This window comes from Podarcis vaucheri, assembly GCF_965113315.1.
Source record: "Podarcis vaucheri genome assembly, chromosome: 16".
Taxonomy (NCBI): Eukaryota; Metazoa; Chordata; class Lepidosauria; order Squamata; family Lacertidae; genus Podarcis; species Podarcis vaucheri.
In genome coordinates this window covers 41,545,872-41,563,353 of record NC_138754.1, presented here as the reverse complement: position 1 = coordinate 41,563,353, position 17,482 = coordinate 41,545,872, and the positions used below count along the sequence as shown (strand labels likewise).

At 45.0% G+C, this 17,482-nt stretch overlaps 1 protein-coding gene across 17 annotated transcripts in view; it reads left to right on the top strand.

The window, feature by feature from the left end:
- NCOR2 (nuclear receptor corepressor 2) overlaps positions 1-17,482 on the top strand; it is a 392,573-nt gene that overhangs the window by 164,538 nt on the left and 210,553 nt on the right. For all 17 annotated transcript variants that reach the window (XM_082203742.1, XM_082203745.1, XM_082203729.1 and 14 more), the window contains exons 6-7: positions 2,257-2,370; positions 15,089-15,145. In XM_082203742.1, the coding sequence (XP_082059868.1) occupies positions 2,257-2,370; positions 15,089-15,145 (171 nt within the window). The remainder of the gene's footprint in view (positions 1-2,256; positions 2,371-15,088; positions 15,146-17,482) is intronic.

Here is a 17,482-nt window from a genome sequence, read left to right as displayed (position 1 = left end):
TTTATTTTGTCTGCAACACAGGAGTCCTCCTGGGTAACCAGGAGCATATATTCTGCAAAAAAGCCATAACATACCTATGGGGATCCTTTCAGATTAAGCTCCTGGGCTCAACTGTGGTATAAAAGCCGCTTGTCTCATGGCCTGATTTGGCCTCCTGACCGTCTCCAGCTCTTGGGAATTGGCTAGTTCCTTCCAAGGCTGGATTTGAGTGCCATGGGAAATTATGCATCTGGTGGGAGTTGGGTGATGATGTTGTTCTCCAGGGTTCCCTATTCCCACCAGCTGCCGCCAATGAGTGAACTAAAGAAACTTGGAGCTCTGCAATCCCACACATCTGGCTTTCCTAGACCAAGGATGGGGAACCTTTGGCCCTCCAGATATTGCTGGACTATAACTCCCATTATTCTCGACTGGTATGGGGCATTATGTGTTAGTACCAACACTTTTAACTTGGCCTTGTAGCAGATTGGCAGCCATTGCAAATTCTGCAAGCAAAGTGTTAAATGCTATCAGTAGTCCCGTCCCCCCCGCAAGTAGCCAAGCCGCCATGTTCTGCAGCTGCTGCTGCTTCTGGACCAACCCCAGGGGTAGCTCTACTGGCTGGGATTGATGGAAGGCCAAAGGTTCCCCACCCCCATCCTAGGCAATAGTAGGGAGGTTGGCAGAGAGATGTGGGACAGCCTCTTTCAGGAGCAGCTGCATGTCTTCCATAATGCCTAGTTCATCCAACGATGCCTTTTGTTGGGCATGCTTTGCAATGCTGGAGCTTGGCTCAGTAGACCCTGATGCAGCCAGAGTTTCCAAGATGTCAGAAAGAGGCAAGTAGACAGGCAGACCATTGCTTGTGTCTGATCCCCTTGTCCTTTCTCTCCTTCCAACCCCAAAGGGTAATGCCCAGGTATCATTGCAGCTCGACTGTGCGCAGCCCTTGGAAAGGTCCTTTGGCCTTGAACTCTTTCCCCCTCCTTTTAGCATCCATGCTCAGGCAAAAAAACCCAAGCAGGCTTGGGAGGGCTGTCTCTGTGTGCTTGGTGTAACTATTGTTCCAGCTATTAATAGCACCAGTCTGGGTTCCTTCTCACATAACACTGAGCCATGGATTGTCCAATCATTGGGGTTTTGTTTTTTTAAAAAAACAAGCAAGCAAGCAAGCAAACAAACAAACAAACAAACAAACAAGGTGTTGTCTCATAGGCAAGCAAACAAGCTATGGTTTGTTTCTCAATATTTGGTTTGCCAGGTTCTGTTGCCTCCTATTTCTGTAGCTTGGTGAGCATCTGGGGTGGGGTGGCCAAATGATCCATGGTACAGTAAGGTTGTTGGGGTTAGGTCTCACATCAAACCTTAGCTCAAAGAACCCTGGTTCATAAACCAACAAGAAACTCTGGCTTCATTTCATGATTTGTTGTTGGAAAACAAACCATGGTTAGTCACAGAATCATAGAATTGTAGAGCTGGAAAGGACTAAGAGGATCGTCTAGTTGAACCCCCTGCAGTGCAGGAATCTTCTGCCCAATGTGGGGCTCAAACCTACAACCCTGAGATTAAGAGTCTCCTGCTCTTACCAACTGAGCTATCCCAGTCAGCTGCGCTGCATTCACACATTCAAGCACATCATAGTTAAGCTAAACAAACCATGGTTTAGTGTAATGTGTGAACCAGGCAATTGTACTGAGAAGGACAGCTGGACCAGAATCCCTTCTATCACAATTGGAATAATGTGAGGGCTGAGTGAACTGAACTTTCTTAATAATCTTCGACTGATGAATTGGCTGTAATTGTGGGGTGGGGGGAAATGACTTGATCTGTTCTAGCCAGAATTTCAAATTGACACTCTATACATTGGAACAGACAGGTTCACAATAGCTTAGGAAAGGCTAGATCTACACTTGACGAAAATCATACGGGCTAGAAACTTAAAGGTGAGAGTTGCTTCAAAACCAACTGTTTTGCATGTGACTCACCCCAACCAGAATTAGTATGTGTCACATTTGTGTAAATCATTGCATCTGTGGGTGCTAGGGAATTTCAACCAATTGTGCAAGTAGTGATGAAGAGTTAGACCAGGGTGGGCAACCTCTTGCTCTCCAGATGTGGGGCTCAATTTCCTATCATCGCTGAACATGGAGGCTGGGTCTGTTGGGAGCTGGAGAGACCACAGCAGGTTCCCCAGCCGTAATGGCAGACTCTGTGAGCACAGCAATGCCACATGCAAGTGCTCACACTTTTCTCTCTTCCCTTTTCAAAATCCCACAGCAGCAGCTGGAGGAGGAAGCAGCAAAGCCACTGGAGCCAGAGAAGCCCATCTCCCCTCCACCTATTGAGTCCAAGCATCGCAGCCTGGTCCAAATAATCTATGATGAGAATCGGGTAAGTCCTGAGGTGCTTGATGCTTTGGGGGAAATTCTCTGCTCAGGCAACCCAGAGCTGGCCCCTTGAATGGGTCACGGTTATCCAAATTGTGCCCTTCTGTAAGATTTCTCTTTATCTTGCATAATTTATTCTGTAGCGTTTACTGTTTTGCACAGCTTGTTCCTCACTTGGCTATCTCTGGGAGTGGGGCACAGACCTGGATGGCTTATCTGCCCCTCACCACAGGAAACCGCAGTCCTTTCTTTCGCTGCCAACCCATCTAGTGTGTCTGGCACCTCTCTTCTCCCCTCTCCCCCTTGGGCTCTCCAACTTGCTAAAAGCAGCTCTCTCTTAATGCTAGCCTTGCAGGGCATTGCGGAGCAGCAGCAGCGGCAGCACCAGCACTTCCCCTGGAGACTGGCTGCTTTTTCACCCGCCCACAAAGACTGCGGTGTTTTCTCTCTCAGATGCAAGTGAGCCTTTGAGCAACCGCCTGCGAGCTTCCTTTTTTGGGAGCTGACCTCATCGTTTCTCTCTGTCTTTTCCTCGTCAGCGCTCTCTTTCTCGCTGGAGAGGGAGAGTTCATGTAAGGACACCCACTGCAGCGTTTTCCCTTTCACGGCTTGTGCTGCATCAAGAAAAGGCAAAGCCTCTCTCTTGAAAGGATCAATTAAGGCGCAGCATCCTGGTTTTCTGGATCCTTTAAAGTCTCCCCCTTCCCCAAATCCTCTGGTGGAGAGGCAGGCCGGGAGAGGGTGACAGTTGGCGGCAGAGAAGCTCCAAGAGTCTCTTTCCAGGTCTTACTGCCTGCTGGCTTTTAAAAAATGCTTTTTAGAAAAAGAAAAAGAAAAGGAAAAAAAGAAAAAACCCAGTGTGATGCAGCAATGTCTATTGGCTCTTGGGACTGTGTCTGTAAAAATCAATAAGATTAAATTTTAATTCCTTCTCTGTCTCAGCACTTGTATATCTGAAAGGGCATAGCTGCCTGTCTAATACACACAACGTTATGCTAAAAAATTGAGAGTTGAAGTACTTTCTCCCCCACCCCAAGTAGTGAGTTCCTCCCCACCTCTAAAGAAGAATGGCTGTACTGTAAGTGTTGAATTCATTTTATTGGTAAATCTTATGAACACCCCCCTGCAATTGTATAAGCAAATTCATGGAGGTTCCATGTGGTGTGCTCTCGAAGTGAGTTTCCAATAATGTGTTTTTAAACAACTCCCAAGCATTCTGGAGTAATTTGACCCTCTTGCCCATGGGTAGGCAAACTAAGGCCCAGGGGCCAGATCTGGCCCAATCGCCTTCTGAATCCGACCCATGGATGGTCCGGGAATCAGCCTGTTTTTAGAGGAGTAGAAAGTGTCCTTTTATTTAAAATGCATCTCTGGGTTATTTGTGAGGCATAGGAATTTGTTCATATTTCCCCCCCAAAAAAAATATAGTCCGGCCCCCCACAAGGTCTGAGGGACAGTGGACCGGCCCCCTGCTGAAAAAAAATGCTGACCCCTGCTCTTGCCTTTGCTTTTCAACTTCCTTTTTACCAATCCCTTCATTTGGGGAGAGTTTCCTCTTTTGAAGGCAAAGGTGGCCATGCTGGATATTCTTGGCTTTTGGTCATTTACATGTATATTTAGTTTAAAATTTGATGTCTTGCATCTGGTCCTGGGCGCCACCAAAGACGCGTTCCAGGGTTGCCGCCCTTCTTTTTTGTGACTGAATATGGATAGTTGAAGTCACTCATAAATACAAGTATTGCATTCTTTCCCAGCCTTGAGTCTTTGCCAGCCGTTACTGAGAATTGAACTGGGGACCGCATGCACGCACAGCCTGTGCTCTTCCCCTGAGCTATGGCACTTCCCCAGTTGGAGGAACAGGAGGGAGGCCTGTTTTCCCAGCAAGGCTCACTCTCTGTGTTCCTGCCTCCATCCATGCGAGAAAGCTGGATCCTGAATGGAAATGCTTATGCCTTGTTCCGAGGCGCGGTGGAGCTGAGCAATGCTATAAATAAAATCCAGAGCATGGTTCAGCTGCCGTCTCTCTGGAATGGTGACTGGAATTATTCCAGGAAAAACACCTCCCTCTTTCTCTCAAAATAACTCCAGTTTCCTCATCTCTTCCCACTCGACTCGCAAAAGCCTAAGCCCCCTCTGACAACCGCTGAAGCACATGAGTGACTCACAGGGCAATCCTAAACATGCTTTTTCAGGAGTAAGGCCTGATCGTTCAGTGAAGCTTGCTCCCCTCGCAAGTATGTCTAGATTGCAGCCTCAAGGAACTAGATCGCTTGCAGTGCCTCGTAGGCAAGTTATGTCATTTCCCAAGATGTTCTTGGATTTTATCTGTAGGTACACTCTGTCTCTCCTCTCCCTTTTAGTTACTGAAATATTTTTACCTTGCCTTTTGACCCAGCAGGCCTGCAGGGGAATTTATAATCTGGTGAAGGGAAGGGGGAAGTTAAAGCATCACAGTAAAACAGCGCAGTTCATTAAAGCAGCCCAGAGAAAGCCAACACTTCATAGGCCAAAGCTGGAGAGCCACACTAGTCATCTGGGATGCAGTGGAACAGCTGCCTTGGGTGCAGAAGGTCCCAGTTTCAGTCCCTGGCATCTCCGGGTGGTGTAATAATAATTGCTACTATTCTTATTTGGTTGCTTTGTTCCAGAAATGTTAACTCAAAGCAGCTTACAAAAACAAGAATTAAACATCCTAAAATGCACATCAATATATCCAGGAAATCCAACTCAACACACCCTACTGAAAAATAAGCAGAAAATTGAGGTCTAATAAAAATTAAAAATTAAAAGAAAGAAAGAAAGAAAATTGAGGTCTAAAGGACCTGGGTGCATAATCCCGGCCCCCGGTGCCTAATAATTAACAATAATAATTTTCTTATTTATACCTGCCCATTTGGCTGGGTTGCCCCAGGCTAGAAACAGAGGGTGATGGCTCCAGGCATACGTCCCTGGGAAGATCATTCTTCAAATGGGAAAGCACTGGGAAAGCAGTGCAGCACAGCTAGAGGGCACCAGGTTGGGGAGTGCTGGTGTAGACAATGCTAAGCTAGATGGGCCAGTGGTCCAGCTTAGTCCAAGGCAGCTTCCTGCGTTCTGACGGGAGCCAGCCAGATGCCTTTGGAAGCCCGCAAGTTGAGCATGAAGGCAACGGACCTCCCCTTTTGTTTGCCCCCACTGTTTGAAACTAATAGCAGATATTTCAGATGGGAGTCCTATTTTTTTCACTGTACAGTGGAGAAATCATAGTGGAACTCGTAGGACTGAAGAAGGAAGGTTGCGACTTGCAGGCTAGAAGTGCAACGGTGTGCTTCAGGGTACACCCACACCATACATTCAAAGCACATCCAGCACACATATAAAGGACATGGCTTCCTTCAAGGAATCTTGGGAGCTGTAGTTTGTTAAGGGTGCTAAGAAATGCAGCGCTGTTGGGGGAAACTGCATTTCCCACAAGCCTTGTGGGGAAGCCACATGCTTTGAATGTGCTTTGGATGTATGGTGTGGGTCTGCCCTGTTTGTGGGGTTGAAACCTGGATATATTGGGTAGGAAAATACCAGGTCTTGTTGAACCCTTAGCAGATCAGAGGCAGCATACAGAGGGGTTTCCCACAGTTACTCCCCGCAGTAATCCTGCATGGGAAGGTTGAATCGAGATCCCCGCAATTTGGCCCAGGCCGTTCAAGCACCGAGCTCCCTGCTTAAGTGGGGGTTTGAAACTAGATTTGACACTCACTACATCTTTGCCCTGGTAAAAGAATAAAAGGCAACAGAATACGTTGCATGCTGTCCTGATTTCCAGGAACTCTGTGTTCCAAAAAGCTCCTCCTGGGAGTAATCTGACTAGCTCCTTAAATAATCAAATGTTTTAAGAACACCTTTCAGAGCAAATTCCTACTGGGGTGTAGCAAGCAGAATCCCCTTGGGACAGTGAAAGAGCTACGAGCATTGAGATTGCAGCTCATTAGATCATTCATGTCGGTCTGTCATTTTTCCAGGCTGCCTCACTGGCCACATGTGAGGTTACTTTAGCCAGATGGGCGGGATATAAATAAATTATTATTATTATTATTATTATTATTATTATTATTATCATCTTACTTTTTTGGTTCTGAAATGCTTTTTCAGGAAGGCTCTCTGAAGGTTTTAAGCACAGTGAGTTGGCAACTTCAGTACACCAAACTTTGATGCCCATATCTTTAAGTGGCCCAGTGTGATATTGTACTGATCCGTAGGAATGCAATAAGCTGCCTTATGCTGAGCCCGGCCATTAGTCGACTTGGCTCAGCATGTTGTCCACACTGGCTGGCAGCAGCTCCCCACCATTTCAGTCTGGGGGTCTTTCCCAGCCCCACCTGGAGATGCTGGGGGCTAAACCTGGGGCCTTCTGCATTCAAAGCAGGTGCTCTACCCTTGAGCTATGGCCCTGGGCTAGAGGCAGCATCATCCAGCTATTTGGCCTTCTGCATGATGGAGCAGTCAATGTCACCATCAAATTTATGCCTCCCTGGTATCTATTACTCAGTGACTGTAATGCCAGTGACCCTGCAAGGTGTCTGAATGTGCAGTGATATTTCTGTCAGTGTTTGGTTGTAGTAATGAAACTGTAGCGCCAGTAAGGAAGGGATAGAACAGTGTGATTCATTTATTCTGCTAGGATACGCAGGTTTGGGAGAGTCTGGCTGTGGGATGAATTTTATGGACAGATCAACACTACTTCCTGTCTTGCTGAATTTAACAGGAAGTCTCCATTGCTATGCATTGTGTCCTGCAAGAAGGTCTCCATGCCTGGGAGAGTTGGGCAGGGGAATTTTCTGAAGAATGTCCCTTTTGCTTTTCTGTTAGCAGGAATTTGCCTGCTACTTATTCTATGGACTAAAGATATTTTACTCTGATGCCAAAGAGACTGCACAGTGGAAATCAGACCACCGGAGGGAAGCTGTATATTTACATTCCAGCTGTAGTGTTTATGTACACATTGAATGGTAGAGGAAATATTTGGACTAGCATTTCCAGAAACGAAAAAAATATATCACCGTCTCAGGGCCTGGTTTGAGGGCACATGACGCATTCACTTTGCTGAACCTAAGCAGCTCTGGGTCTGTTCAGTGCCCAAATGATAGACCACCTAGGGACCCAGTATTTGCCACTTTGAATTTTATAATTGAAGAAAGGGAGGGTATAAATGCAATAAATGAACAAGTAATTCATTAATGTTGTAGTATGGGTGACAATGCAGTTTGTCCTGTGGATCTTCAGTGTTCTAGGAAGAGAGGCCATTTTCAGATATTAAAGGAAGACAGTTGATCATCTGTAAACACACACACACACGGTCACACTTGAGTGTGACCAAGAAACAAGCCAGGCTAAAATATGCAGATGAAGAAATAGGGCCATGTAAATAGAAGCTCTTTTTTGATAATGTCAAGTATCCCCCAGTGACTGAGATCAGTGGGCTTTAACTTCCACTTAGTGGTTCAGCAGTGACAGATCCCCACCATATGTCCTGTGAACTGTAGTGTCCCACTCACAGAGCTATGATTCGCAGTAGTGCCCCCAACAGGCTACAGTTCCCAAAATTCTTTGGGGGAAATCACATGCTTTAAATGTGCATTAGATGTGCTCTAGATGCATGGTGCAGATCTGCCCTGTGTCTCTAGGTGCACTTTGCATACCCTACTTTAAATCTCGTAGGCCTCCTGGGAGCCAGCCCCACTCATGGACATGCCCTGTAAAGGTACTCCTTAAATTTGTCTTGCTGATTCAAGTATGTCCCTGATTCAAGCATGCTTACCCAGAGCCCTACTCCACACTTAGTTTTGATTCTGAATGATAACGTTGATCCATAACCTTTATGAGTGTTTGGAATACTAGGATTGAGTTTCTGATAAAATAACTTGTCTGCACTTGCAGCAAGACTGGTGTGTGACTCAGGATGGCCTAGCTGACTTGCCGCTCTGCCATAAACATCCTTGTTCTTACCTACCCAGCAGTTCTGAGGGTGGGGTCTGTACAGCTGGTGGCTGTTTGCTCTTCACAATACTGCCTGCAAACACCAAGTGCACTCAGAAACAGGCCTTTACGCAGATCCATGGTGAGATGGTGCTGGGAATACAGTGTACAGCTCTAGTTGCTGCACTTCCCAAAGAATATTGCAGAGCTGGGGAAAGGTCCAGAAAAGAGCAGCCAAAATGATCCAGGGGGTGGAGTGATTCCACTGTGAGGAAAGACTTTTTAGTTTAGAAAAAAAGGCCTCCGTGGAAACTGGGTCTTCCCGCCGTGGCGAAGGTGGGGACCCGCTAGAAACTAGTGCTTTAAACCTGAATCGGAGCAAATGTCAACTCTTGGTGTTTGTTCCGAGTGACCTTTAAAGAAGTGCTTGTACACAGAGTGCCTGTACACTTTCGTGTGTTCTTATGTCCCGCATGTCTGGAGCTTTCTCCCTGCAAGAGGTTTGATGGAGCTCTAAACAGGGAGTGTACTTTAAAAATAGCAGAATATATTTTGGTTTGTAGACACATTTAATTTAGCAATTGCTTCCAAGGAGGATTGCAAGAGAACACACAGCAGTAATAAAATTGACACTCAAAATAATATCAGGTTGGCATTGTGGTATATGTAAAACAATAACACAAAACTCCCTCCTCAACACAGTGCGAATGTGTTCCATATGACCTGCTGTTTGCAGTGTGTCACTGTATTCTGAATCGCCCTCTCTCTGGAAAGGAGACCTCAATGTGATGTAAGCAGAGCATAAATCTTACATGAATGTGCGCCCAGAAACAGTTGAAAGTGACTCACACTTGTCTCATTGAAATTAGTCATAGTAAACAGAAAGTCTGGCAGGGCTGATTGTCAGCTCGCAGATGAGATCCTGCCCTGCAAATCAATTTCATCTGACCTATTACCTAATTTTAATGAAGATGCACCAAAGATGTGCAAAGGCTGTTACAGATAAATACCATGGAAGAAGTTTGGAAAAAATTAATGACACTGTCAGGCAGGATACTTTATTGCCCTTGTTGGATTCAAAAGTGACTAGCAAGTATTTGTTCCTAAGCTTACTGGTGTTGTAATAAGTGTAGAAAAAAATGAAGCTGAGTCTGTGCACGTTTGGTGGAGTTGTGATAAAGTTAGAACTCATTGGGAGAGAAAAAATAAAGGTAATGGAAGGTATGATTGGTTATTCCACACCTACAAATCCATTACAAGTTCTCTTGGACTGTTTGAAGGCAGATCCATGTCCAAAGTATTTTATTTTATAGTAGAAAAATCTGTGAAGAGCAGCAAAAACATTATTAGCTGCTAAATGGCAAACCTTGGAGTAATGAACAGGAGTGGGTTAGCAAAACATGGTATGTTGAGGAAATGTCTAAACTCACAGAAATAGGATTTACTTAAAAGTATTATTATCCAACTAGTACAGTGGTACCTCTGGTTAAGAACTTAAATTGTTCTGGGAGTCCGTTCTTAACCTGAAATTGTTCTTAACCTGAAGCACCACTTTAGCTAATGGGGCCTCCCGCTGCTGCGCGATTTCTGTTCTCATCCTGAAGCAAAGTTCTTAACCCGAGGGACTATTTCTGGGGTAGCGGAGTCTGTAACCTGAAGTATATATAACCCGAGGTACCATTGTATGTCAGATTAGGAGAACAGGGACAAAGGCAGGAACAGTTTTAAGATTTGCCACCCCCCCTTCATTGGTTAAATGAAGCAAAAGCCTGATTTTAGAGTTATTTGTGTCTTTACTGTTGAAATAGCAAGGGGAAAATGTGATATAAAACTGATATATCTTATCTATGGAATGCAGGGGAGTTGTATCGTAAATAGTAAATTTTGGTATGTATTACACGCTTGTATGTGAGGTGTGTGTGAATGGTTTTGTCCACAGTTTCATTTGTCAGGAAAAAAAGCATAGTTTTCAGAAGCTGAGAGAGATGGAAAAATCCACCCCAGCATTTTCGTTTTGTGTGTGTTTCTGCATATGCACACGGGACACCTGGGTGTAACTCTCCATAACCCTGAAGCCTTCCTTGCTGGGTCTCCTGCCTTTTGCAACCAACTGTGAAGAGTCTTGTCAGGTCACAAAATGAGCTCCAGGCCTCTGGGCTGCTCTCTGGGGAGCAGAGATGTTCACAAGGAAAAGCGCTTCCTTTCCCTCCTGGAATTAGATCACTTTAAAACCCTGTCACTCAGATGTGGTTTGACTAGGCTTGCGCTCACACTTCCCTTTTCTGGCAGTGACTCACCCCCTCAGCCTCCCTCTGGCTCCTTTGAAAGTCAGCCTGAAGTTGCAGACTCTGAAACAGGGTCTTTTGCGGGTGGTAATTCAAGAGCTGGCCACTGGATGGCGTCACTGGCTGTGTAACGTGTCCAAGAGACGCTTTCATTGTGCAGAGGGGTTCAGCAAAGACTCTGAAATAAGCTTAGCAGTCAGGGAATAAGAGGAGAAGGGCTCTTTTGTGAATCAGCAACTAGTTAAAGGATCAGGAAGGTCAGAGTAGGAATAAATGGATAGTTCTCCCAGTGGCAGAGGTGTATTAAGTATACTCTTCTCCAAGGATCGGTGTTGGACCCTATCCTCTTAACTTGCTCATAAACGATGTATCGTTAAAAATGTTTGTTTGAAATGCCTCCCTGTTTCTTTGTTGTAAGCCACTTCGAACATGTGTGTGTGTGAGAGAGAAAGAGTGTGTGTAAAAGTGGCATACAGATAAAATGAATGAATGAATGAATGAATGAATGAATGAATGAATGTTAGGGGTAAGCAGTGAGGTAGCCAAGCTTGCTGATGATTCCAAATTGTTCAGGGTAGTTAGAATAGAAAAAGATGACAGGGAGCACCAAAAGGCTGTCCCTAAAATGGAGGAACGGGCAACAAAATGGCAGATGCAGTTCAGCATAAACAAGTGCAAAGTGATGCATGATGGGGCAAAAAGTATTGCATGTCACATGTACTTTCCTGGGGTTTGAACCTGGTGGTGAGCCGTTTGGCACCTAGTTTATATATCTGAGTTTCTAACATCGCTTGGAATCCACCAACTTGAGCCAGGTCCAAGAGAGTGGCTCAGAATCTAGCAAGATACTCTTAGGCTAGATAGGTGCCATACATTTAAAGCACACTGTTCCCCTCAAAGAATCCTGAGAACTGTAGTTTTTTTAAGGGCGTTGGGAATTGTAGTTCTATGAGAGGGGTAAACTACAGTTCTCAGGATTCTTACAGTTTTCTGTGTGCTTTAAATGTATGGTGTGCATGTGACCTTAGAATTAAGGAGCATTGTGCCTCTCAGCATTCTTGCTTCCACTACCAGTACGTGAAAAATCCGCCTACTGAGCTTTTTGCCTTTCTAAATTTAGAAAGGAGGAGGAAAGCTGCTTTGTTGCTGTTGCTAAACAGTTGGGAGCCAGAATCTTTGCTGGTCAACTGCCTATCAGCCCAGATCTATCAGTAGATCTTCATCTACTCTCTGTCCATCCTTGCATATGAATCTCTTAAAGAGGCAGTTCCCTGGTTTGAGATCTAATTGGAACCCAGCATCCTGCATGAAATAAGAACTGTTGCAAATTAGGAAAAAAGCAAGTTGCTGCAAGATTATTGAATGCCCCCCATCCTCCTTACTGACTTTCAGGCAGGGTTGCAAAGGTTGTCTCTTGCTTTAATTTTGCTCCCTACTTCTCTTAGATCTTTCTCACATTGCTCTCTTCTCCTGCCTGTTTTTATTGGTTACTGCAGGGTTATTCTGCCCCGACCCCCCCCTCAATGTTATTGGGCTACAGCTCCCATCCTCCCCTCACCATTGGCCATGCTGGCCGGGGCTGATGGAAATTGGGGTCTTAGCAACATCTAAGGGCAACGTGTTCCCTGTTGTTGGATTATTACAAGTCACTGAAACTATGGCAATACAGTTAAGTAAGTAAAATGAAAGAACAATTTGGTTGAATGCTTTGGGAAGGCAGGATGCTGGACTACGTGGAACTTTTTGTTCTGATCCATTAGGCCTCTTCCTACAACATTTTATTTATATCACGCCTTAGAGTGAATCATAGAATCCTAGAGTTGGAAGAGACCACAAGGGCCATCGAGTCCAACCCCCTGCCAAGCAGGAAACACCATCAGAGCACTCCTGACATATGGTTGTCAAGCCTCTGCTTAAAGACCTCCAAAGTAGGAGACTCCACCACACTCCTTGGCAGCAAATTCCACTGTCAAACAGCTCTTACTGTCAGGAAGTTCTTCCTAATGTTTAGGTGGAATCTTCTTTCTTGTAGTTTGGATCCATTGCTCCGTGTCCGCTTCTCTGGAGCAGCAGAAAACAATCTTTCTCCCTCCTCTATGTGACATCCTTTTATATATTTGAACATGGCTATCATATCACCCCTTAACCTCCTCTTCTCCAGGCACATGCATTATCTCAAAAGTTCATACAACTGCCTTGTAAGGTAGTCCAGAAATGTTACTCCCATACTGCAGATAGTCAGGGTTTGTTTAAGGCCATCTAATGACTTTTATGATACAGGTGGGATTTGAACAGGGACTTCTTGGTTCAGAGCCCATTCTCTTGACTGATTTGTCACATTCTTGCTTGCAAGGTGGTTATTTTCTACACCCCGCAAAGGGCCAGAAACTTTCAGGTCTTAATTCCCCCCCCCCCCAATAAGATCTCTCCATCCATCTTTGTGATGATTAATCCAGAGTAACTTCTTTTTCTACTTTCTTCATTGTTCTTTATATTTTTTTTCCTGTATTGTAAATCTCTGAGGAGGATTGTTGGTTCAGAACTATGGTTTGTCCTCATGAGACCCTACTGCCCATTCTCCTTTACATCTCCTTCTAATGTGCGGCAACTAATAGCTTACTGTTTCATCCAGATATAGCAAACTGTGGTCTGCTCAAAACTTAAATTTTCTATATTTGACAGCCTATAGTTTGCCACAAATTAAAAAGTAGACACCCCCCCCACTCCACACGGGCAAGAGAGGAGTGTTTGAGTCCAATACATTATCCAGTTCATTTGCATATGACAAAACAATGGTTTATGTCTGAATGCCACAGAAAGCCATAATTTGCATGGTGAAAATTAGCTTCAGAGATACGCTGGCTTGTGTGTGCCCTTTTCCTCCTCTCGTGCGATTGTGATGAGGTCTTATAAAACTCTTCTTACAGTCCGCAAACTGTTTAATCTAAACTATGGTTTGTTTGAAACAAGCCAACTTCAAACCATGGGTTATGAAGCTTGCTTGTTTAAACAAACCATTAACCACAGCTTAAGAGTTTGAGCCTTACCTTAAATGGTTCCTAATTGAAATCAGCAGTGGTAACTTCCAAATGTTCCATGTCTATGCTGGAGGAGGAATAGGAAGCAGGAAATGTGCAGGCTCTTGTCACACTAAACTGCAGTATGGTTGAAACACAAACGTCTTTTTATTAAGTGCACAGTGCCTAGTTTTTAATTTGGTTGCTAACTAATTGGGAGATATTTATAATGAGATTATTACAAACTACATTCCCATGGTTGCATACTCAAAACTGCCAGTGCTGATAAGAACTCCCTGTTAACAAGCATGGTCAAGGAATAATATCCACTCCTTTTGGTGCCATGCACTGGGAAACTGAAAGGCTGTTAGGCGAGAGCAAGTTTTCCTCAAATGATCTTGATGATGCATCCTCAGAGGGGGTGAACCAACTTCCCTTGCTCAGGGTGCTGCTCCCGTAAGGTGCCTTAAACCCCACGCTCCATTTGTTGAAGGATTTGTCTCCAGGCCCGTCTGTTCCTGGACCTGCCCTCTTTGCTTTCGTTCCTCATTGGCTTTTAGGTAGCAGGTGTACCAGGCTGTTAGTAAGAATCACCAGGGAAAGCAGCCTGTGTGTGAGTGGAAAGGTCATCTTTTATTTAATCGCTTTGGTGCCGTGAGCCTGTGACTCTTCCAAGCCCTGTTCTGACATGTCCCCTCAAGAGCATGTGTGCTTGTTTTGTGTATATTTCTGTGAGCACAAGGTAATCTAGCTTGGGGAGGAAAAGAGCAGGAAGATAAAGAGGAGAGGGAGGAGTGCTGGTGGGTGGGTCAGGGCAGATGACCCAAGGATGGTGGTGCTACTCTGATCACATCCTTTTGACAAGGCCAGTTCCTGGAAAAGGGGGCATGGCAAAGCAGACCTTCCCCTCTCTCCCACAATGCCTCCACTCTTGGATAGCCACTGAAGTGATTGCACAGTACCCAGACAATTTGAAAGTGAAAGAGAATTTGTTTGTCGCAGGGAGAGAGAGAAAGGCTTTTTGATGTGTGAGTGTCTTGTGCTAGATTGCCACTAAGGCACCACAAGCGGAGTATATCCTTTTCCCCGTCCCATGGTTCATTTTTGCAGCTGAGACCTTGAAGCATACGTGAGAGTTTTCCTGTGTGTGCCTCTTGTTTGGGTTTTTCAGCTTGGCAGCCGTTCAAACCCTTCCCAGTCTGTGACATTGCAGTGTGTGTGGGAGAGTCTCTCTCTCTCTCTCTCTCTCTCTCTCTCTCTCTCTCTCTCTCTCTGTCTGTCTCTGTCTCTCTTTGCGCTTTTAACCTTTCTCCTCTTGCCTTGGGGAAGGGTGGGGAGGGAAATGAGGTTAAATTTGTAGGCCCTTTGCCTTTGAGGGAAAATTTGAGGGAGGGGGGAAGCAAGTGAAACCTGTGGGATTCCAGTTGTTAAGTCATTTATCATTCTCCTATTTTCCTTTTCACTGTTGCAGAAAAAAGCAGAAGCAGCACACAGAATTCTGGAAGGGCTGGGACCTCAGGTGGAGTTGGTAAGTCTGTCTCTGATTTTAACAAATATACATACAGTGTTTTTCTCTCTCCCTACAGCCGCCCCCACCTACCCTGCATACTTCCCTTCTCCCCCCCCCCCCCTTACTTGCCATCCTTGGAGTTTTGGAGGGTGGCCAAATGGTTGAGAAGGAGGTAGACTGACTCCAGCATCTGCAAGGAAGGCTCCCTCTGATTTCAGAATGGCCTGCTGGCCTGATTCTGGTGCAGGAAGCTTAGCAGACAGGGCCAGTGGGCTGAGAACAGCTGCCTGGTGACAACAGAATGTAGAGGAAGCTGCCTTACATTGGCCCATTCACTCTAGTATAGTCTGCACTGGCATGACTTATTTTTGAGAAACCCATGTTGGGTCTTAGTAATCACAGCATCCTTATCTAAATGCTCACAGACCGACCATTGAACTATCTGTTCTAGGACCTTCCCTGGTATCGATGTTAAGCTTACCAGTTAGTATTTACCTGGGTCTTCCTTTTCCTCCCCCCCCCCTTTTTGAAGATGGGGACAACATTTGCTTGCTTCCAGTCTGTAGGGACCTCAACTGTTATCCAAGAAGAGCAAGCTCCTTTAGTACCCTTGGATTCAGCTCATCAGACCCTGGAGATTCAAATTCATCTAAAGTAGCCAGGTGTTCCCTTACTACCTCTTTGCCTATCTTAGGCTGCAGCTCCCTCCTTACATCATTTATTCCGTTATCACCAGGTTGGACATTTCTTTTAGGTGAAGACAGAAGCAAAGTAGGTGTTGAGTAGTTCCACCTTTTCTCTGTCCCCTAATAGCATTTCTCTGTCTTCCCCACACAGGGGATCTACCATTTGCTTGTTTTTCCTCTTATTTTGGGTGTAGCCAAAGAAACTTTCATTCATAAAGCTCATTATGAGCTTTAGCCAGCCTGACTTTCCCCATGCAACTGTTGGCTACTCGTGTGTACTCCTCCTTTATGACTTCCCCATTCTTCCATTTCTTATACATGCCCTTCTTAACTCTCAGCTCACCTGTAAGCTCCTTATGCAGCCGCACCAATTTCCTTAGATGCCTCCCACTTTTCTTACTTTTGGAATTGTCTGTATTTGAGCCTTCAGTATTTCTCCTTTTAGAAACTCCCATCCTTCTTAGACTCCCTTCTCATTGAGTGTTTCTGATGATGGGGTCACACTCAGTACTTCCTTCAGCTTTTCGAAATTGACCTTTTTAAAGTCCAGAGTGTGTATCCAACTACGCTCAGTTTTCCCTTGCCTCTGTATCCTGAAACCCAGGAAAACATGATCACTTCTTCCCAAGTTTCTGAGTGCTTCCACTTCATCAGTAAGTTCCTCCCTATTGGTGAAGACCAGGTCCAAGATAGATGACCCCCTTGTTGGTTCTTCCACCTTCTGGGAAATGAAATTGTCAGTGAGGCAATGGAGGAATTTGTCAGACCTTAACACTCTTGGCAGAGTTTGAGTCCCAACAGAAATCGGGGAAGTTGAAGTCCCTATGATTACTATTTCTCTCTTTTTTAATAAAAAAATTCCTTCCAGTAGCACCTTAAAGACCAAGACCAAGGTATACCAAGAACTAACTTAGTTGGTCTTTAAGGTGCTACTGGAAGGAATTTTTTTATTTTGACTATGGCAGACCAACAAGGCTACCTATCTGTCTCTTTTTTAATGTTTGGTAATCTGCTCTAGTAAGGCATCATCCCAGCCTTCAGTCTGGCTTTGCGGTCTGTAGCAGACACCCACAGGAAGGTCACTGTTGTTTCTCTCTCTTCAATTTTTACCCATATACTCTCAGTCTTCTTTTCATGCTCCATGTCATGGATTTCTTCAAAAGTGTACACATCCTTCATATATAATGCTGCTCCTCCTCCCTTCCTGTTTGGTCTATTCCTTTTGAACAGGTTATACCCCTCAATTCCTACATGAAATTTGTTAAATTTAGCCTGCCCAGTGGCTGCAGGAAGCAGCTGGATGTAAATTGCACAGTGAATTGTGGAAAGGGCTCCTTTTGGTCTTTGGCTGCTGCCTTTCATGTCCGGTTGTGACACTCTGGTTGCTGTCTGTGGTTACTAGGCAGCTGTGATGATGCCTTTGGGCTGCAGTACGTAAGCGACTTGCACTGTGGCTTATCACCCTGCCTAGGAATGAAAGCCACCTGGATTGCACCTTCATAAATGGTATGAGGGTGATGGTGGATGTCACTGTGGTCTTTCAGAGTTTTTTAAAAATAAAAAATAGGCTGGTTTCTTTGGAGCAATTAAATCATTTCAAGTAAAAAATCTTTCCCAACCCCCTTCCCCACTGTGGGCCTCCCATCCTTTCAAAATTCACATCCAGGCG